Source organism: Lissotriton helveticus, chromosome 7, assembly GCF_964261635.1.
Source record: "Lissotriton helveticus chromosome 7, aLisHel1.1, whole genome shotgun sequence".
NCBI classification, from domain to species: Eukaryota; Metazoa; Chordata; class Amphibia; order Caudata; family Salamandridae; genus Lissotriton; species Lissotriton helveticus.
Window position 1 is genome coordinate 134,359,913 of NC_136068.1, and position 22,184 is coordinate 134,382,096.

The window sequence follows — 22,184 nt, forward strand, 5'->3', positions numbered from 1 at the left end:
TTGGATAGGTGAGTGCCTTACGGCGCCTCCAACTGGAGCTCTCTCTTATGCTTCTTAAAATCCTGATGAAACTGGGATACTTATCCTCTTCCCCTTCTTACAGAATCGGGAATTCGGATTTATTTTCCAGTCCTTGCGGACCCTGACCCCCGTTATACAAGGTAAATCACTGGTGTTATTTTTACCTATGATGGTTCTCCTGAAACGGTATTTGTATTTAAACCTCCTCCATTCGGGCCCCCAGATCACATCACGGCCGATGGAACAGGACCGCGTGGTCCGAAGCCCGCCCGGCACTATATCCGGTTTATAAGGTAATCACATAAACCCTCCTCCGTAGATCTTGACCCTTGACAGTGCAATGATTTGTTTTTTCATTAACTTGGATATCCAGTTGTTTCACCAGTCCTCTGTTCAGTATGTGTTTTTAATTTTCTGTCCGAGTGGGAAATCCCACGATGGCTAGTATAGGGATCTACATCGTAGACCCTTGACCCTGATTATTTTTACTTTTTTACCCCCAGGCGGTCAGCCCACACCACCCCCCTGTCCTGACGAAGACCCGAGCTGTAAGGGCAACTACCACTACAAGAAACGTAGACCACTTCCGCCTACCTCACCAGCTTCTACCCCCAGCAAGATTGATACAGCGGTCATAGAAGTCTGGTTACAAGAAAGTGTATTGACGTGTGCATATCGTTTGTGTGGCCCCGATTCTGGGGAATCACTTCAGAATTGTATATATGAATATATGAATATTGGATTTATCTGTCACATAAATGAATACTATGTCTTTGCCATTTTCACAGAATCCCCTCACAGCACTCCCCTCTCCCCTTTACTTTCCCTTCTCCACTGTGGGCACAAACTTCATTGAAAAAAAGTAAAATTTGTCTTTGATACACATCTGATAACCAATGATAAGGCTTCCAGGCTCTCAGGCAGAATCCTTTTACCCTGCCTTCTATCGTTGAGCTTGACTGTCTGGCTCTTGTAGTCATGCAGTATGGCCACTGCATGGCCATCCAAAGAGAGGCGGGACCTCTCTTCATAATAAGATCTTTTCCATTCTATCTAAATACCTATCCGCTCACTTCTGGTCCTGGTCTGTGGTGCCATAGACTTTCAGCATCATTCCTGGTCAGAGCAGCAACTGTGTTAGATACATGGAATTTATGATGGATCCTCTTTCTGTGGAGTAGTCCGTTTCTTGAGAAATACAACCCAATTGTTTCCACCGAGTGATGGCCAAGCAAAGCAAGCACTGGCAAAGCGGATAATGTGTGTAACACACTGATACATGCTGCATTGGCATATTGCGAGAGACGGGAGGGATCCAGCAAGAGCAGGTAGGGCTTTAGTTGCTAAGTAGTTTGTAGTTCAGAACAAGCACTCGAGTGGAGAAAGAAAGATACATCCCGTAGCATTAAGTTAGAGATCTATACTCTGCTGGGTTTAGCCAAGACGTGATAGACAAAAGTTTCAAGTCAATACCTGAAAAAGAGTGGTTGAAGAATGCAGTGGTTGGGTCAGACGAACCCAACGGGCCATTGAGCAAAGAGAAAAATTAAGATACCTCTTTTCCACTTGGCATAAAAAACAGAATGTGTTGGTGTGGCATCTGTGTGCATTCTGATCTGCAAATGCACATTGTCTTCCTTTCACCCTAAAGTGCTATGTACTTTCTCGTCCAGTTCCTGGCTTAAGAGTGGACAGGTTAAGTTTTTCGTTATTATCTGCTTAAAGTAAGATAGCTAAATAGAAATTCTATGTCCTTAGTTTTAAGTTTCCACGTACTCCTGCACTCAGGGTCTGCTGTTTTTTTTCCAACTTTCCCTGAAAGACCTGGTGTAATAATGAAGTAATCCTGGCGTAGATTTAGAAGTTTTTTTTTTTATTAGAGAGCATCCCATCCATGGTTCATGTAACTTCCAGGTCCAGCAGCAAATGACCCCATAGAATCGCATAACCTGACATCACAAGCTGGAACATCTCTACATTCCCTCTTTTTTTTTTTTTTAAAGAATTTTTATTGCAGACTTACAATACACACAATTCTTCCATGCAGAAATGTCATTTCTGGTAGCGGCTATGCGCCATCCTCTGTTCAGTTCCGTACACAGCCATTAAGCCCACATCCCTGGGGTCGGGCGGCGTTAATTAGGAAAATGCTAGGAGCAAAAGTGCCATGCAGAGCTGTTACTAGTTTGCAAAAAGTACTCGCGTCCGCTTTTCTTTGTCCCCCCCCTTCAACCCCTAAACTACCCCAACTGCCCCACCCCCCACCCCCCAAAACCCCACCACCTACGCATGCAAGCTCATCTAGTCTACAGCTATGGACGTTATCAGGAACTAATAAGTGTCTAAGTGTCTAAGTGTGTGATGTGTAGTTAGCCTGATGTACCTTGGGGAGTTTCCACGTTAGCGTCAAGCTCTTTCTCGTCGTCTTGCAACGCATAGTCGCGCAAGGCCTGCACTAGTGCCTCCCACGCAGCTGCTGTGTCCAGTGCCTTATCTTGTCTCCGGCGTGCCATTTGGTACCGAAGCGTACTTTCGCTAGCGGCCGATTTATCTCTACATTCCCTCATGTGAGGATAACACTTCCAGAAGTAATACATATCATTACTAAATACCACACACCTCCTTCCTTTACAAATAAAGACAAGCGAAAAATAAACGATTGCAATATAGAAGTACAAAAGAGAAACAAAACCTACACTTAAACAGTAACCTGCCCCAACTAACCAAAAAAGATAATAAAGCCCTACATCATTGCAGTCGACCCAATGTAGAACATTTACAATTCACACTTGATCATTTACTCACAACTCTATTAAGGTTCCAGATTCTTTTGTCCTCCACCTTAACAGCATTGCAGAAATATTTGACAATTCTCTGGGGACCCATACATTTGGACCCACCTTCTGAGGATACTGGTTTCTATATCAATACCAGATCACCCAGTGACATGTCCAATTTCTTCACTCCTTTCCAAATGTTGTAATACAACTTGCGATATTCCACACACTTCCTTTCTTTTTCACTGCCACCCCTCACTGATTCCCAATTACTCAACGTAACCACCCAGGGCACAAATCAATATTGGTCTTCTTTCCCCTAAATAATTCAAAGTGAACTACTCCCGTTGTTAGATGTGGTGTGAACCCATCTTTAGCCCTTCCTGCACATTCCTTCCTGAACTTACTTCCTATTGGATACATTCTTTAATTGCTCTATTAAACTTCTCAACTGTACCATTGCCTTTGGGATGATATAGCGAAAAACTTCATGTGCTTAATACCTTTTCATGTCTAAAAAATCCTCCGTTTCAAGCTACACAAATTGAACTTGAGGATTGTCCGTCAGTGTAGCATTGGACAAACCTTCACAGTTGAAAATCTCACTCAGGAAATAGGTAATCCTCTTAGTCTCAATACTGCTGACAATACCTATCTCTGCTCTTGTTGATCAGTTCTCTCGTTGGGCAATCAAATAATTTGAAGCCCCTTTAAAGTGCAATGGTCCTACAATATTCACCGCCACCACATCCCATGGCTTGGATGGAAGATGTCTGCACTTCATGGGGGTGGGGATTCCTGACTTTATATGCTTTATCGCGACTTTTACAGTCTGGACATTCTCTTACCAAACGCTCTATCATCAAATTCATTCCTGCCTACCAGTAGTTAAGATGCACTCTCGCCTTGGTTTTGTTCATTCCTTGATGCCCTTCATGTCCCAAACTCATAATTTGTCCCTCAATACTGCTGGCACCACAGGCCTCAAAGCAGGTAGAATGCAACCTGCAGATGAAAGTTCATCCTTTATCTTCCAGAACCTTTCCAGCATGGGGATATTCCTCATCTCTTACTTACAGCCATTGCTCATAGCATCACGTGCCTGTTGCAAAACAGACCACCAGCAACAGCACAAACCACTCCTCCTGCGATACACATCCTTCGATAATTCTGAATACTGGCACTTGCTCATCTCCCCCCTGTTCGCTCTCCTCAACTACAGAACTGAGTTCTTCAGAGACAATCAGCAATTTTGTTCCGCGGTTTGGGAACATAGCATACATTGAAACAAAACTCCTGGCGACCTCCATTTTGCAATTGTGCATGGAAATCATGTCAAGACCCTTCTTGGTGAGACCTTCTACCAACTGGTTGTGATCCGTACAAATGCTAAATTGCCACCCCACACACTTTTCTTAACTGACCAATAGACACCAATAGATAGCTTCCCTTTCAGTTGTGAAGTACTTCTCTTCCATCCCATGAAATGACTTGTAATTGTGTGCAATGGGTCTGAGCTCACCACCTCCTTTTTCTCTTTGCATTAAAACAGGACCAAGACTTTTGATTCTTGCGTCAGTCATTATGAAGCACTCCTTGAAAGGACCAAAACAACTGATTATCTGTATTCCCAAGTTCCCTTTGGATTCCTTTTGAACCCCTTCTCACACTTTTCTTTCCAGACAAACTCCACCCCTTTCTTTAGTAATTTTCTCATATTCAATGTTGTGGAAGCCAAATTAGGCAATAAATGTGCATAAAATTCCACCATGCCCAAGAACGTTAACAGCGCCTCTTTTTTCTCTGGACTATGCAGACTCACTATTTTAGCCCAAATATTAAATGTCCATCCTTCCAAATGCACATTTACTCCACTTGAGTCTCAATCCACTCTTCCTCAAGATACCGAACACTTCCTGACCCATCCATCATGTGTTTCCTTGGTATCCCCATAAGTCAGAATGTCATCTTGAAAGCATTTGACAACTTGCACACTCCAGAAGAGACTGTACATTACACGCTGAAAAACAGAAGCAGCTGGTACTAAGCCAAGTGGCATGCACGCAAAGCCGTAAGTCCCATCCAGTGTTATAAAGGTGGTCTTTGGAGTCTAAATGCAGCTTATTCTGGGGGTATGCCGCAGTCAAAACTAAAGTAGGAGAGTGTTTGGCACCAGGAGGCAAAGAGACCATCTCTCTGATGTTGGGGAGAGGAAAATGGTAATTTATTACACACCTGATGAGAGCTCTCCGGTCCACACACGACCTAATGTCACCTGAATGTTTGCAGCTACCACAGTGGGTGCAACCTATTCAGAGCTCTCAACCGGTTCAATAATGAGTTAGCCACACAAACTCTCAATCTCACCTACTTCCCTCATGAAGATAGGAATTATCGTGTACTCTTGCAGCCTCACTAAAAACCTCAGTAAACTCATCACAGAATTTTGTTGTATCATCTCCTTGCCAAATTTTGAGTTCCTGCACTGAGCACAATAGAAGCGCCTTAATATAATTCTCCCTGATCATGACAGGAGTGGGAGAATTCGGAACAGGTATAAGCCTATAGGTCTCTGATGCAGCCAACTCAAAATACTATTCCCTTTCCCAGGATTTACATCTTTCCATGGATAGTCTTTGGACTGAACATAAGGTCAGACTCAAAATGATCTTCTAAAATCAAAGGTCTATCCACGTAAGCTTCAGGAACAGCATCAGGATCTTCCAGCTTGGTCTTACCACTGAGCTCTTTATCAAACAACTCATTTGATATTGTCAGTCATGAACCTGAATCAGTCTCATTGTCCAAATCCTCATTCATAACCCATTCCTTAGGGTACTTCACTCCTTCGTTGCTATGCACAGACAAAATACAGCCATCTTCTAACTGTACAGCGCCTTGAGTTACATTTTTGGGTGATCAGCACTTCGCAAAATGGTTGCTTTTTTTTTGTTCAGGTCTTACATATGACATTCTGTGCAGGACATTTCTTAAATGAAGCAACATTTCCTGGATTGACAAACCAATAACACGATTTTCCTTTGAGGCTGTGAGGTTTTATTTTTACTTGCCTCCTCGCTTTTCCCCTCGTCCTTCACATCTACTTTTCTCACAGCAACTTTCTTACTCTCATCAAGCTCCTCCACACAGGCTAGAGTATGGTATCTGCATTTGGCAATGCTGATAACCTCAAGTAACGGAGGATTATCCTTCACCCACAGTTCACATCTAATCTTTTCACTGAGACACCGGAGCATAAACTGCTCTGTTCTAATACAGCCCCAAACTTGCAGGTGGAAGCTAACTTCCTTAAAACATCACATACTCCCTTGCAACTCATTCCGAAATGGTGACTCTCAAGGAATTGTGCTAACTTTGGGACGGTAGTGTTAATCTCTAGTTTTTCAAAGATTTACTGCTCCACACACCCCAAACAGTGTAACAAAAGAGACGTTTTCCTCTCGCATGAAAGATTTGCCCCACAAACTCTGGTATAATGCAGAAATGTCTTCTTCCATTTGGACCATATAACAGGTGGTTCACCAGGGGCAGAGAGAAAAAATGGCAGAGCAATAACATTATGCATGATAAGCCAACCAAAACACACTTGCGACGGACATAAAGAGCTGTAAAAGTACACGTAACATAGCCAAATCACTGCTCTATGATTTACTAGAGCATGAAAGGTGTGCCTATTGCTGTAGTGCTGTGGAGGACAGTCTCAGAAATATCCCACAGGCAATATACAGAGCTCAGAAACCTATGAGCGATCACACCCCTTTAGAAGGCGTGTGCATCGCCGACGACAACAGGCAAAATGAATGAAGCGGAATGCTTCATTTGGCACGAGGCACAATTGGACAAGCGCTGTGCCACTAGTACTCACAACAGTTGTATAACACCAGTAGAAGACCGTCTTCCACAAGCAGGCAGAAATTGAATTCAGGTGCAGCTATTGCGTGCTGAAATTCAAGGCGTGCCTGTATCGTGACAAATCAGTGTAAGAAACCGGCCTGAGTAAACAACCAACCAGGCAGTCACTAAACTTCATGACGTGCCTATCGCCATTGCAAGAAACAGCCACGAATAAAAAAGCAGAAGTGGCGTGCCTATCGCCTATGTGATGCAGAAGCGTGTACCTCAGAAAAGATTGGAGTGCCTATCGCGGTGCGAGGAATAGGCAGAACCATAAATATCCTGAAGCACAATGGCTGCCAAATGTGCTTTGCCTCCTTAAGGACCGTAGGGATTGTTCTGACAATGCCTGGGAAAACCAAAGACATCCCTTTCTGAAGGAAGTCGGCCACAGGAAAATCAGAAGAGGATGCTCTACTTCAGGATACCAAAACGTCAAGCACTCAGAAGATTCTTCATTTACTGGTGAGTGGCTCCATTTTTTTAATCCAGAGAAATTCAAAAGTTGAGCCTACCGGTAAATGCAGGTAATGCATCGTTACACTAGCTCCTTTGTAGGGTAGTTGTTCTCCTTGATTTCAGTGTAAAATGACACAATTCTTCCCCACTCAGTACAAAATAGCCCCAGCACAGAGACCGCCCGCACTAAGTTCCACAATGCAATGCAGCCCATCGCAGACTGTGAGAAAAGTGACACATCCACTGCACAGTCCTTACTAGAAAAAAAATGAGAATTATACCAAGAACTCCTAGAGTAAGTAGAATCCAAGAGCAATAGAGATCAAAGAACAACAACAATTGCTTGAAAGTAACTTAACTTAGAAAAAATTGTTGCTTGGATGAAAATAAATGAGGGAAAATCCTGGGTTTGATTGATGTTGAAATGCTATCCTTTCCACTCATCGCCAGTAAGTAATCCTGGTTTAGATTTAGTAGGTTCTTTATTAAAAAACATCCCATCCATAGGTCATGTGGCCTCCAGGTCCAGCAACAACTGACCCATGGAATCACACAACCTAACACAAGCTGAAACATCTCTGCATTTCCACATGTTAGGATAACACTTCCAAAAGTAATACATATCATTACTGGATACCACATCTTGTTGGTTAACTGTGCGAGGTGCCCTGTATCCATTCTGGCTGGAACTCTGGCGATCCAGGGACCCGAATCTTTGAGACGCCCTTTGCACCAGAGTGTGTTGGATACCAGTTACTCAGTACCATTTTTGCTGCCATATTTCACGGCCATAGTGATTACAATCTCTTCATATACCTTGACTGGATTTACGTTTCGCTCCTATTTTCTTACAGTGCTATTTATTTGGCCCTCCGTATTCATCCATTGAGGTCAGCCCTATTCTCAGTAGTTCCTTTAGCCAGACGAGGTCCTTTTGCTCTGGAATCTTCGAGTTTGGGCCTGTCCAGGTTCCCCAGGTGTTTGCTGCTTTTTGCATCTGAAACATATAGCGCCCTGAAGGTGTGGCCTGTTCCCGTGGTCTTTCACCGAAACGCGCGTCGGCGCATGTTCCCAGCTGTTCGGCACAACCTTTCTACAATAGTTATTACTTTTGCTGTAGTTGTGTCTGTATAAAAGATGCAAAAATATGCATCAACCATCTGTGGGAAAGAAATTGTTAAACTGTTGAAATTGCCAACAATAAGTAACATGAATAGTCCCTGTATGAATTCAATTGTACTATATGTTGGACCATCCTTCATGGAGGTCATTGTGCCAACTGGGTTATGGTCTTGTCTTGCAGTGTGATGAGTTAGTAAACGAGTGCGGTTCTAAATGGATTGAATGGCTGAGTTGGTTGTACAGTGCATTTGATCTGTTCTTGCTTACGCCTGGACTTTAAGAGTGTGTGTGACTGTTTATTATCTGTCACTGTATTTATTATAATATTCATACAATTTTGATATCTTAGTATATTATTGACTTGTATAATACAATTCTGGGTAATTACACCAAAATAATTGTGATGGGGTATATTTATGAACGTTCCTCCTTTTTTGCACAGTTATGCCGTAGGGGTATGGGGTAACCTACTTTCCCTTGTTTGATCCTTGACGTTAGGCTACTGATTAAAGTAATTTCAGGCAGTGGGGTTGTTTGATAATAACTGTGCGAGGTAAACAGACTGCTTTGTGGTAGGTACATGGCATAAACATTAATAAAGTATCATTTTTTATGTTCTTGGTGTCCTTTATCTGGTGTACCAGGCTGTCCTGTGCCCTGGGCCAACATTCTAGGTTAAACGCACCAAAACCAATTCATACAGAAATATCCAAATACTTTGACTTGGTAATGTTGTTTGCATCTGCCCCAGCACTGTACCTTGTGCTCTACTTCAGTCCTGGTTTCTGTATGTAATGAAATTACAAATAGTATATGGTTGTACTTGTATGCGGTGAGTTGTGCTTTTTGGCAGCATAGCTCCTGTTCACAAAGGTGCCTGGTCAGATGAGGCCAGTTACGCGATTTTGAATCGATCCGACGTCTAGTGCATAACCCTCTGATTGCCGACACGATTCTCTCTCTTTAGCTTGCTCAATGTCAATGCCACCTGTGCTCCTGATAGGTTATTATATATTTTTTCAGTTAAGCAGCGATAACTGAAATACAACACACTGCTAAACATTCTAGTTTGTGAATGTGTCAACCTGCAGTGTTCTGCTAGGAGAGGAAAGGTCTGGTTGCTAGACAGCAGTTTAAGGTCCAAGGTTGTTTGGGTTGAGGCGTATCTTTTCATTTTTTTTTTCTTTGCACAAGTTTCAAAGTACCGGACTGCACCTGCAAAGTGAATGAGTGACATGTCTCCATGAACATAATTCACCTAGTCGGCTTGTAGCTGTAAAGATTTAATTTGCTCCCAAGGGACCTGTGTGACGGCTCTTTCTTTATTGAACACTATACCTCCATTTTTCTGGTGGAATAGTCTTAGTGTGCATCTCTGCTCGGAAGATAGTCTATTTTCCCGTCTCAGGGGACGAAAGTAGGGTGTGTCCCCTTCTGGGAATTGAAGATTGAATCCTTCGGAGCTTCTGTCTCTCTGGAGGGATAATTAGCGTGGCTGCTTCCTAGGGCTACTAAGACACCCTTGGGTTTAAATTTATCAGCACAAACAACTGACTGCTTAAGCATAGAGTGGAGTTCTGCATGGTGCAGGCTTCTCAAAGTGTGGAATTGCGTGAACACCTGCAGCATTACTACAAGTTACCCTGAACAGTAAGGCGAACTTTAGCTTCAGGAGTGTTCCCAGGACAGCCATTATCCCTCTTCTCAGCCATGTGTGTTAGTATAAAACACTGAATACCAGTCTACCCGTTTCTGAAACATGTCTAATATCTTCCTGCTTGGGAGACAAGAACCCTCATTGAGCCTGCTCTTCAACCCTCTGGTATCGTTAAACATGCCTCTTGTTTAGGGTTTGAACACGCTAGCAGATCTCTATCCCGGGAATACTTTCTTTTCGCTCGCAGACGACTCCAGCCCCATGGACAGTTTACTTTCTATCCGCTTTGGGCGATCTGCAGGGAGCTGTATCCCTCGTTACCCCAGCCCTCTCCCTCGATTGCTTTTCTTGATTTCCTGTATTCGTCCTCTTCTCCTTGGAAGTTGGTGACCAGGCTCTACGGCCTCTTGCTGGCGGCTACCTCTATTTAGACTGATTGTGCGCATATGGAGCGGACCTTGGTATTGACATTTTCCAAGCTGACTGGCTATATTGCTGTAACCAGACTAAGCGTTTGTCCCCCAACTATCGCCTGCGCCTTATCCATTTTAAATACTTGCATAGGCTTTACCGCACTCCCGTTCAATTGCATAAGTTGGGGCTCATCCACACTGACATATGCCTGCGCTGCTCCGCTCCTGAGGCAGACTTCTCCCACCTCGCCTGGCTATGCCCCAAGGTCTCTGACTATTGGCGTTAGGTCTGCACTGCTATTTCAGAGATCACCTCCTCTCTGGTTCAGCCTGATCCCCCCGCTCTGCCTCTTGGGCTTTGTTAAATTCTGCCCAGACGCTTCCCGTCGCTTGATTGCCATGCTGCTGGTCCTGGAGAAGTGTGGCTCAATGGTAAGAGCGGCAGACCCTGATGCAGAGGTCTAGCCCGGGACCAGGGTTCAATTTCCCGCCTCGGCGGGTCTTGGGCTCAAAAATTCCACGGACCTGATAATTCTCGCCTCGGTGCCTATTCCAATCATGGAGTCCCACTCTGCAACTCTGGGCAATAGCTTGCTTAATCTCCACAACGGCCCCCACAACGCTAAGGAAGCCTGGCCTCCACCTTGGGGGTGCCCAGGAGTGGACACCTCACAGGGAAAGCCAGGATGGGTCCACAGTGGTATTCGTACAAGCGCCTTGAGACCCTTGCGGGCGAGTAGTGCGCTATACAAGTATCAAATTACATTTACATGTACTTGCGCGCGTCGTAGGGTTTCCATGTGCTGGGGTCGCAAACCTGCACCCAAGTTCGCTCAATGGCTCGAGGGCGCCTCGCGCTGCCAGACCTTATTGTCACAATTCTGGGACCTTATGCCTACCAGTCCTCACGCCCACGTGACATATGGGCCCCCCGAGCCCCGGCCCTCTCCCACGCTCCCCGCCGGCACTGCCCGCGGCTGCCGCCGGTGCTGGACCGTGATCAGCACTCCCCCTCTCCCTGCTCCCTTCACTTGGGCCTGTTCCTCTCTCCACTGCTCTGGTGCCTCCCATCACTTAATGTTTTTTCTATCCTGTTATGCCTGACGGAATATGTGCCATGCCGTCGCCATTTGCTCTTTTATATACTGAGTCAACCTTGTCATCTATTGTATACAAGTATATGGTGCTTCAATTTGGTGCAATTATGTAACCTGTCTTGCAATTTTTCAATAAAGGTTTTTGAAAAAAAAAAAAAAGGTAATTGGCATTTCTTGACCTCATCTGGCTGTAAGGAGAGCCTCCTCTTTGAGCACTTTGCAGTGTTGGTATGAGATGGTTTAGGTACTAGTGAATGGAAGTTGAAAAGTTCAGACTCATACCATATTATGCGTGTAAGGGAAGAGACCTGTTAGTTGGCATGCAGATGCTAGCACAAAAGAAGAGGAAAGATTTTATAAATGTGTGAACACCTTCACTTTCACTCCTTAGGATGCTTTAATTCCTCATTGTATTAAAACTTTGCAAATCGCAGGGCAAGACATTTGTTATTGTGTGACCGCTGTTCAAAACAAGTGGTGTCTTTTTGGCAAGATAAAGTGGGAAAGCCATTAGATCTTGCCTGGCAGCTATGGTAATTAGAAATCACTAATACTAGTTCTATGTGGCTTGGTAGATCATAAGAGACGTTTTGGGGTACTAACATGCAATTTTCAAAGTACTAAATACTTAACTAAGATATGTATTTTGAGAACTCAATCCATAGCTAGACGAGGAACTATTTAGTTTTCCTACTCTTGCCTGCGATACACAGGCTATTCCTTCTCTTCTGCTTTAACCAACAATTTATTCATCGTCTTTCGACATGCCATCTATCGCTGCACACTGGTTCAAACCCTTTCTCTTTATGATGCTCTGCAGCACTTTTAGAATTAGAACCCCAATTATAATTTCTTTTTTGTTGCTTGCTTACAGCAGTCCCAAAGTAAATTTGATGTGAATAAAATATGTTTTTCTTTAATGTGCAGGTCAACAGGGATTTCGTGTGACATTCCATGGCAGATCGAAAGTTTTTCTTTTTTGAGGGGGGGGGGTATTGAGGCTCCCAGTTGAGTATAGAGGGAACACTTCTGCCATTTGCTTTGTACATATAGATACTTCATGATCGGCTCTTGATCTATTGATGTTTTGTGTTATGATTCCCTTTCAGTTGGAAAGTGTGTGTCCCAGCTGCTGCCTTCACCCTGCACCGGAGCTGTGACCTGGCATCCATCCCTGCCAACAGATCAGCCACTCCAACATGTCTGCTCCCGTGCCAAGCCGCGCCCGGGTTTACACAGAGGTGAACACGCACCGCCCTCGAGAGTACTGGGACTATGAGTCGCACGTGGTAGAATGGGGGTAAGCAGCAGGATGTCCGGTGCATGTCTTGTTTTGCCGGGGAAGAAAGTTTGAATGTTGAGAGGGGAGGATACTAGGCAGCCAGTCCTCTTTACGTTCTGTTGATGTTGTGGTAATGGTGGGATTGGAAGGAACTCCAGGTATGGTTTTCAGGATGCTGATCTACTTTGTCTCCTCTCAGTAACCAGGATGACTACCAGCTGGTGCGCAAATTGGGTCGTGGCAAGTACAGTGAAGTTTTTGAAGCCATCAACATTACGAACAATGAGAAAGTAGTTGTTAAAATTCTAAAGGTAAATGAGGATTCTGGGAGGTATGGCTCATTACTTGCACGCCTAAATTCAAAGTAATCTTTCAGGAGAAATGATGCTTTGCATGCTTTTCTGCACTTGCAGTATGGAGTGCATGGGTGCTTACTTAATAGAAGTGTTCATTGTTCCTCAGACCCAGTTTTCACATCCTACAAAAGGAATGGGGGGGATATGACTTGAACTGTCAATTTTCTGATACCGATTCTCTTAGAGAGACGACGCTGTGCACAAATCCTGAATTTAGACGTTTCAGTGTTGCCAACACTCGTGTGGTAAGTTCAGTCGTTTACCATCTCTGAAGGGCTCAAGTTTGTGGCTAGAGTAAGAATTGTGGTGAGAGTATTTAAGATAGTGACCTGGGAATGCTTGTCAGTCTGGTCCTTCATCTCCCTATGCTACATCTGTGGCTCATCCTCCCGTTAGCCTATAATACGTAAAATAAAATAGCTTGATTGCAAGTGAAACTTCTTTAATGTGTTGTGCTATTTTTGGATGGTTCAGGTGCCTCTCCCCCATTACTGAAAGGTTATGTGGACATTCTTCCCAGACATACAGCTTGCTTCTATTCCTCTGTGGTGGAGGTTGCCAAATATAGGTTGTAGATCTGCCAAAGGAAGACCTATTTCTAGCGCTCATGTTGGTGTTTGCACAATATTGGTAGATTCCCCCCTCCCCAAATACCGGCCATGCTCCTAAGCCACCGGTCTAGTTTCCCATTCAGAGAAACCAAACACTGAGCAAAGGGTGCCATCAGCCCTCTCAAGAAAGAACCAGAATAGGAAACCATCTCTGGAGAAATCCTTTCTAGGACAGGGTATTCATTTTTGTCCTTGGCAGACGTTAATTCCTATAGATAAGGGTGCTTTTTGGATTGTTTCTACAGTGCCCCTGTACTGGAAGCCCTGAAGGCTTATGCAGCTGTGATCCCGTCTTTCATTGTCCAGAAGAGGTCAAATATGGCGGTGGAGTTCAGACACCAACCATGTCTATTCATTTTATGGCCTCTGCAGAATCAGTCTACCGGGGAATAGATTGTATCACAAATGTAATAATGGTGAAAGTGTGAAAAAATGAGTACAGTAGGCAGGTGTGCCATGGATGAAGGGAGAGATTCCCATCTGTTAGAAACTGCACTGTTTGAGGCCTTTGGTTATTTGTTTAGGTGAGCAGTGCCCGCTGCCCCGTGGGTCAGACAAACTAATAGAAACCCCACACATTCAAATGTTTGCGGTGTCTATTTCGGAAGAATAAGTCATTGTGTGAACAGTATGTTGAAATCCTAGTATTGTCTCAGTAAACGAGGACATTTAGTGTAGATGAGGTGGGTGAGTGTAGCATTTGTTGAGGCTGACTTGTTCTGATGTCTAAATTGACCAGTTCCTCGTAAAGACACTGCCTGTGTGATGAGGCATCCCTGGAGGCTCTGGAAGGCCTGCTTTCTGCCATAATCCATATCATGAGTCCTGACCTTTGAGTGGCAGTCAAGATATTGCTGTCTGGCACACACATGATAACCACGAACGTAAATCGCATCTGCCTTGTACTTGCCAGTGTCCTTGAAAGGAAGGCTTTTATGCACCAAGTGCAGTATTGAGGACATGCCGATTCAGGGAACATGCCTTTTTAGTGTTTTTTTTTTTTTTTTTGCTGTGCATGCATCTAGCAGGATTTGGCAGCTAATGCCATACTCTCATCGACTCCTGGCTCACCTGAATGGAATAAGCTGTTGACACACTTATGACGAAACACATGCAACAGTCACCCCACTGTCTGATGATGGCGTAAACACTTTAATTACTTCTGTAACCTTTCTTTATTTACAGCCAGTAAAAAAGAAGAAAATAAAGCGTGAAATAAAAATTCTAGAAAACCTCAGAGGTGGACCCAACATCATAACGCTGGCAGATATAGTTAAAGACCCAGTGGTAAGTCTGTCGAGAGTGATGTGCAGAGGAGAGCAGTTTGCTTTGTCTTGGATATAAAGGCATGTTTAATATCGTGGGTGTTTTCAGACATGCTTTGGAGGTGGGTGGAATGTGTTTTAGTGAGGGGCTTTGTTTCAGAAGGAGGTCTGGCCTGTTCTGTGACCAAACGCAAGCTTCTTTTAGCTGTAGAAACGGGGCCTTTGAAAAGACTGACCTTCCTTTTCATCTTTCAGTCCCGGACTCCAGCCCTCGTCTTCGAACACGTAAACAACACAGACTTTAAGGTATAGTGTGGTGGTGCAGTAATGCTTCCTTCTGCTAAATGTTCTTTTTTAGAGGTGCTCGGGCAATTTGTGGGATTAATGATGGTGGCAGCTCTGAGTCCACCAGGCCATTTAATTAGATGAAGTGCACTTTTCGGAAGGTACACTTGGACAAGCAGCTGCCAGTTTGCAATCTGCTTGCGCTTCCAGTTTTGAGATCATGCGTCTACTGCGATGAACACAAAGCAGTTAACAGTAGTAGACATTGGAAGCTTTATTCTCAAACTCTCTGCTGTAATTGCGTTTCCGCCCTCGTCTATAAACTGAGTTAACTCTGCTTAGTACATTTTAGTGGCTAGGGCCCAGGATCTAAAATCTGTAGAGTCCTAGCAGGGGGGAACTGTAAAGTGAAAAGTACTTTTACTGCTCACTGAAGTGTCACGTTTCCCTCCAACAGCAGCTGTATCAGACTTTAACGGACTATGACATCCGCTTCTACATGTACGAGATTCTTAAGGTAGGTGTGGCTTAGCCTACTTTTTTATGTTGGACATACTTTCTGCCATATAGTGTATTGCAAAGTTACTTAGTGATGTGGTTTGTGATTGTCATCTTTGTGTTGCTGCCCTGTGGACTCTGGGGTGTACCCTTCCAGGACTCTGTTATGGGTGACATTCTACCCCTTTTATCTGTGTGGCAGTTGAAGTTCTCCATGGGGTATTATTCACATTGCTGGAAATCACATGATGGCAGTCTTTTCTATTTATTATTGTGTGCTGTTTCGCAGAAGTATAACTGTCTGTACAGTGATGACGCGTGCTGTCTTAAGTAAATGGGTGTTGCTTTGATATTTACACCTGTTTTAACTTGCATTTCCTCTGCTTTCTGTAGGCTCTAGATTATTGTCATAGCATGGGGATCATGCACAGAGACGTCAAACCTCACAATGTCATGATTGATCATGAACACAGAAAGGTAAGCAAGTACTGGGATGGAGTCTGATTCTGGCAGGGTTTTAAGTCTGGCTAGTTTCTCATTATGATGGCTTTTTAAACATTAACTAAGGGGGGCAGCGCTTTGGGCTCCCTTAAAACGCTTACAGCACAGCCTTTTTGGTTATGAGGCAGTTGGTGATACCACAAATAATTTACAGAGCTCGATTTTGTGATTTGTGTAGTTCTGATCGCCATGACCCATTGTATGGAAGACACAGCCCACTCAAATTATGCTCCTTCCGCCGGGTTCTTTTGCTGCTCCCTGGAGCAGCAGTGTAAGAGGGCTGAACAGAAGGCTTAGTTTGTCTTGGGTGTATGGAGTAGTGAGGGGGAAGAATCTGTTTCATGGCTTACTCTTACGTTTTGTTTGCATACACAATACCAAATTGCGGAGAGTGGCAAGGCATTTTTTAAATTACTTGCTATTGTTTTTGAGTTGCTGTTATGTTTAGGCCCATTTTTTTCGTTGGTCCACAGATAATCCAGTTTACTTTCCTGTGCATGTTTACTTTTTTGTTAATGCCAGTATTTAAGGCCCACCACATTGTGTGCTTTTCGTGTTTTTTTTTTTTTACATTTTTCGCCAATCTTATGTATGCTTGGTCTCAAAAAAAATTCTCAGTATGGGGAAAAATCATTGTGTTGACTCCTTGTAGAGCTTTCAGGGATTTTCATGGTCACTGCAGATTAAACGTAACAATCTGCTTTTCTTCTATAAAATCAATTAGGACCAGGGGAGGGGGGGGGGTCATTTTGTCTTTCTAAAGAAACAATCGCTGTCTTGTAATTCCCAGTAGGCTTTACAAAAAAATAGATTGGCCCAGTGAAGACAGCCTTTGAACGAAGCCATTCTGTTCAAACTCTGTATCTTCCCTCGCTGCTTTAAGCTCAATGAACCGACTTTTGGCCCCCCAAAATTATTTTTTTCTGCCTTGTAATTTGTTGCTTTGTTACAGAGTACATTGAATATCCGAGGATTGATTTCTCCTCTTGTGTACTTCCTACTCATTGTTTTTATGGAAGTCAGATGCAAATGAAGGCTGAAAAATATGGGGTTTCCAGTTTTTAGTTATACCTATTTATTTTTTATTTTTTTATTTATTAAGTTTATATAGCGCGACAGCTACCCGTAAGGGTTTCCCGGCGCTGAATTAGTGGTAAAACTCCACCTTGGTTGAATATTCGTTTTATAGATGAATCTGAAGCAGCGACTTTTGCAGCATTTATACTGTTTTGGTGACCTATGGTGTTAAAGAAGAGTCTCCTCTTTGTGGCCACTCGATTCCTATTTTAAGACACCTAAAATGCTTTTGTTGCAGTTCTCCATGTACTAGGGGCCCCAAAGACATAGTTCCACCACCCGTCCCTGCCATTTTAGGAGCATGGCAGACTGTCTGGGTTAGATCTGTTCTCTGTGGAGGTCAGCAGTCTTGCAGCTGACCACCCAGGCGAGTCTCTATCATCCTTTACAGAGAGCGTTCCAGAGCTTCTCTTCCTGAAAGCTAAGTAATCAGGATTGTGGCAAGAAAAATCACTGTACTTATGGATGCCCCTAAAATCAATGTCTACCAGTGAAGCACTGCATCCAACCCTCTTGTTCTTATCTTAGTCTTGCATCCTAATGGTCTACAAATGTCAGGGACTGTCCGTTGCAGATGATGGCTGGTACCGTCTCTATACTCCTGACGTCCTAATCATTTCAGGAGCAGAGATGGGATGTTGGGGGAAATAGGGAGAGCCATTGCAACTTCTCCTGTTTGATCCAGTTGCATGGCAGGCTCTACACTGCTTTCAAGTAAACATGCTCACAGAAATGCTTAGCTTTTCTTGTGCTGACCGTCAAATGCAAAATTCCATACGCCTGGCCCAACAGTGTAAAATAAACAATAAAATAAACTATTCAGAATGTTAATCGGCCTTGCCTAGTTGCTTATACTAAACTTCCGATTCACCTCCCATGGAGCACTAGTCTGACATTCATGGTGTGACCCACCTAGGGAAACCACCAAGGACTCCCGCAAATCGTGAGATTTTCTGAACTGCCTCCTCTTCTTTTTTTAACTTCAAATCAGTTCTGTCACCCAAGGTCAGATAGCCCCAATATGCATTTTAATTCCTTTGTGATAGACCTGCTGTCTAAAGTAGAGATTATTTATTTGGTCAGTCAGCGCAGGATAGTGTATTGAGTGCCCACAACATTTGATCTACTGCAGTCAAATCTTGCATATCTGCCAGCACATCCTAGAGATTTATGTGGGATTGCCCTACTGGGAAGACAAGTTTGAGTGCTGGAAAAGTAGAGGGACAAGGGTGTAGGAAATAAGTTACATGTAAGAGAAAAATTATGGTAAGCATAGAGATAAGTGAGATGCAGGAAGGAAGTATTGACAAAGAGTAAAGAAATGCCTATTGGATAAATTGCAGCACTGTTTTTTTGGTGCTGTTAAAAACACTGAAATACCTTTTTTCAACTTTTGACAACACTGAAAATCCACCATAATTCACGACAAAAAAACCTGAAAACCCAAGCATTTATTTGGACGTTACTCCTCCTCAAAGATATGTCTTCCCCTTCAGCAGTCACACGTTGGCTTGTTTGTTGAACAGGTTATCAAAGCAAATGTTTTTCTTGCCTCATTATTTTACATCTTTTAAAATGTTCTAGTTGCCATAAACTGCATGTTCAAAATACCATAACAGAAACCCAGCAGTACTGAGGAAAGTAACCCTCCACTGGAGAAAAAATGTTTTCTCGGAAAACCCTCACCCTCCAGGGTTACCCCTGGGTGGCATGGAATACTTTCAAGACTATACAATGTAAAAGGAGATGGTGTAAAAAAATAGGAGTGTGGGGGGGGGGAGGGGGGGATGTGGGCCTTAAAAATACCTGCCTAGTAGGTTTAACCTATTTATTCAGACCTCGTGCCAATATGATTAAAGACTGGGGGGCTTTAGGAAATTAGGGTGGCATGTACCCAGTTTCCCAAAGGGTCAACATTTTTCAAGCTGTACCTCTTTTGGCTTTTCATCAGGACCATTGGGAAACCATTATTTACAATAATTATAGTTTCCTGGTACAACTCCTGCTACATAACAATACACATTGCATGCAACTGAAAGGTGTATATACGTATACCACCTACCTGGCGAACGTTGTCTTTTGTTTCTGGGAAAAAACGAAGAGGGGGTTAGAGTTCACCGCCTCGGAGCAGTATGTATGTTCCTATGTTTTCAGTCTAATCATATCTGAAAGACCCGTTCGTGATGGATTCCTTACCTTGGAATATCCCCAGGCGTCAGACTGGATCTGGAAAGTTTTTCATCCGCATCACCCCTGCGCGTCGTTAGGTGGCGTCGTGCGGCTCCGCGCGTCTGTCCCTGGCATCGTAAGCGGTGGGATGGCGTCACGGAGACTACTCAGGCGCCACCCATGCACGTTGATGTCAGTTCTTTATTTTTCCGCGGCAGCAAGTGCAGATCCGGTTAGAGCACGTACCCTAGTCTTTTTTTGACTAACTTTTTGAGACTCTTGTCTACTTCTTGAGTCTTGACACCTGGTGCTGCGTAGGGATGCCTGGATTTAAATCTTGCAGGTGCCTGCCGCCACACGATGTCGGTGCCCGACCCCCACGGCGTTTGTCTCTACTGTCTGGAGCACGACCATGAGACTCCGTCATATTCCGACTGTCTGGCGATGGCTCCGAAGGCTTTGCGGGAGCTGTCCCGAAAGCTGCTGGAGGCCCGGCAGTCATCTCTGCGCCGTTCGAGGTCCAGGGGTCGCTCGAGGGACCGACCGCGGAGCCATTCTCATCGCTCCTCGAGGTCGAAGTGTTCACCCTCGGAATCAGGTAAGAGACGTCACAAGAAAGTCGAAGAAGCGTTTACGCTCTCTGACGTCTCCCCCGTCAGTCTCCGGACACGGACGAAGGCCAGGGGTTCTTCCCCTGCCTCTCAGTTGGAGCTTGAGTCCCGTGGCCTACCCTCCTTTATCCGGGTCCGTCGGCTACTCCAGCCCAGGTGCAAGTGTTGCTTGCCGCCATAGAATGCCTTTTCAGGCCTAGGGCTCCTGCCGGTGTGACTTTGGGCCCTGCGGTCCCTACTGAGGGCCCTTGCTTGCTGCTGGCTTTGCCGCCGGCGGCTCTGGCCCCGGTGCCGCAAGGTCCTCCGCCAGTGGCTCCAAAGCCACACGGTCCTCCGCCGGCGGCTCCGGCCCCGGGGCTCCCTGCAGCTCAGTTTCCGGCACTGTACTGGGTCCAGTTTGTCCCACCTCCACCCTTGCCGGGGTTCCCAGACAATTTTGCTCCGACTTGGGACCCTAATTGGGACACTGAGCCTTTCCCGTCACCGTTCCCGGCGCAGTTGGAGCTCTTGTATTCCCCGGTGCCTCCCCAGCTACTGCAGCCTGTGCACGGCAGTGCGAGCCTGAGCATGAGTGGGCAGAGGAATCGGAAGATGCAGGTGGCCTTGACCTCTCGTCTGAGCCTGGATGAATGTCTTCACCCGCTGTCATGGAGGAGAGCGCCACATATACTGTGGTGCTCCGTAGAGCAGCTGAGGCCCTTGACCTTGATCTGCCTACTGTCGCTCACAAGACGAACCTCCTTACTGAAGTGCTTAAGCCGGCGGCAAGTTCTATGGAACCTCTGCTTCCGTTTAATGAGGTCTTGACGGAAGTGTTGATGAGCACCTAGTCTAGAACAGCCACAGGGGTTCCTGTGAATAAGAACGTGGCCAGGCATCATCGCCCGGCACGAGGACCCGGCCTTTTTGACAAATCATCCGACTCCAAAGTCTCATCATTCAGGCCTCCACTTCCCAAAGTGCGTTCCCTGTCGCCACACCGGATAAGTAATCGAAAAAGCTGGAGCAGTTTGGCAAGAAGTTATTTTCCTCAGCCAGCTTGGGGCTACGGTCAGTCAACACCACATGCCTCTTGGGCCGCTACTCACGCTGTGTGGGACACAGTGGCGCAGACACTGCCCCAGTGCCCGGTAGAGGTTCGGGCTATACTTTCCCAAGCTCCCGCTGCATCCGCCTCAAAGTCTTCCTAGTCTGAGCTTTGGAATGCACCCCACGCCAGTGGGTGGCAGGATTCATCATCACCTCCCCCCAATGGCGTTCTGTTACTTCGGACAGGTGGGTGCTGCAAATCGTTCGGTGGGGTTACTCCCTCCCCTTCGAATCTGCCCCCCAGCCATGCCACCTCCGTTCCACCGCATGTCGGGGGATCACTTTGCGCTTCTCCAACAGGAAGTCACTGCCCTCCTGACCAAGGGGGCCATCGAGCGTGTTCCTGCGACAGAAGTAGGACATGGTTGTTAATCCCGTTAATTTCTGGTCCCCAAGAAGGACAAAGGGGCCCTGCGTCCCATCTTGGACCTCAGGAACGTCAATCGCTTCCTCTGGAAGGAGAAGTTCAAGCTGTTGACTCTGGCTCAGGTTTTGGCTGCCCTCGACCCTGGAGACTGAATGGTAGCGTTGGACTTGCAGGACGCATATTTTCACATTCCCGTCCTGCCGGCCCACCGGCGTTACCTGCGATTCACGATAGACCAGGAGCATTTTCAGTTTGCCCTGCTCCCCTCCGGCCTTACCAGTGCCCCTCTGGTGTCCGTGTGAGACACCCTTGCTGGCGGTGCATTGGGAGACTGAGGGGGTGAGTCTGCCCTTGGTCTGTGCTGAGCGGTTTTGATTCACGCAGGTGGCGTTTAAGAGGGTGCAAATGTCAGCGTTGTCAACAGAGTGGGCTGGACCCATATGGGACCAATGTGGGCCCCGGAGATTTATGATTGACCCCACCCACGTGGGAACTCACACCGGACGGTCTGGGTGTGCCCTGATCTAGGGAGAGTCGTCACCGGGGCTCTTAGAAGAGCCGCAGGAGAGCCCTCGGTCCGCCGGCGAGGAAGGAGTGGGCACGATTGTCAGA

At 45.4% G+C, this 22,184-nt stretch overlaps 1 protein-coding gene across 2 annotated transcripts in view; it reads left to right on the forward strand.

Moving 5' to 3' along the window:
* The window catches only part of CSNK2A1 (casein kinase 2 alpha 1), a 111,090-nt gene that overhangs the window by 32,782 nt on the left and 56,124 nt on the right, over window positions 1-22,184 (forward strand). Inside the window, exons 2-7 of one of the 2 annotated variants that reach the window (XM_078651725.1) lie at window positions 12,571-12,761; window positions 12,943-13,054; window positions 14,896-14,997; window positions 15,231-15,281; window positions 15,718-15,777; window positions 16,152-16,235. In XM_078651725.1, the coding sequence (XP_078507851.1) occupies window positions 12,661-12,761; window positions 12,943-13,054; window positions 14,896-14,997; window positions 15,231-15,281; window positions 15,718-15,777; window positions 16,152-16,235 (510 nt within the window). In that variant the 5' untranslated portion in view covers window positions 12,571-12,660. The remainder of the gene's footprint in view (window positions 1-12,570; window positions 12,762-12,942; window positions 13,055-14,895; window positions 14,998-15,230; window positions 15,282-15,717; window positions 15,778-16,151; window positions 16,236-22,184) is intronic. The other variant, XM_078651727.1, reaches the window with a different exon arrangement.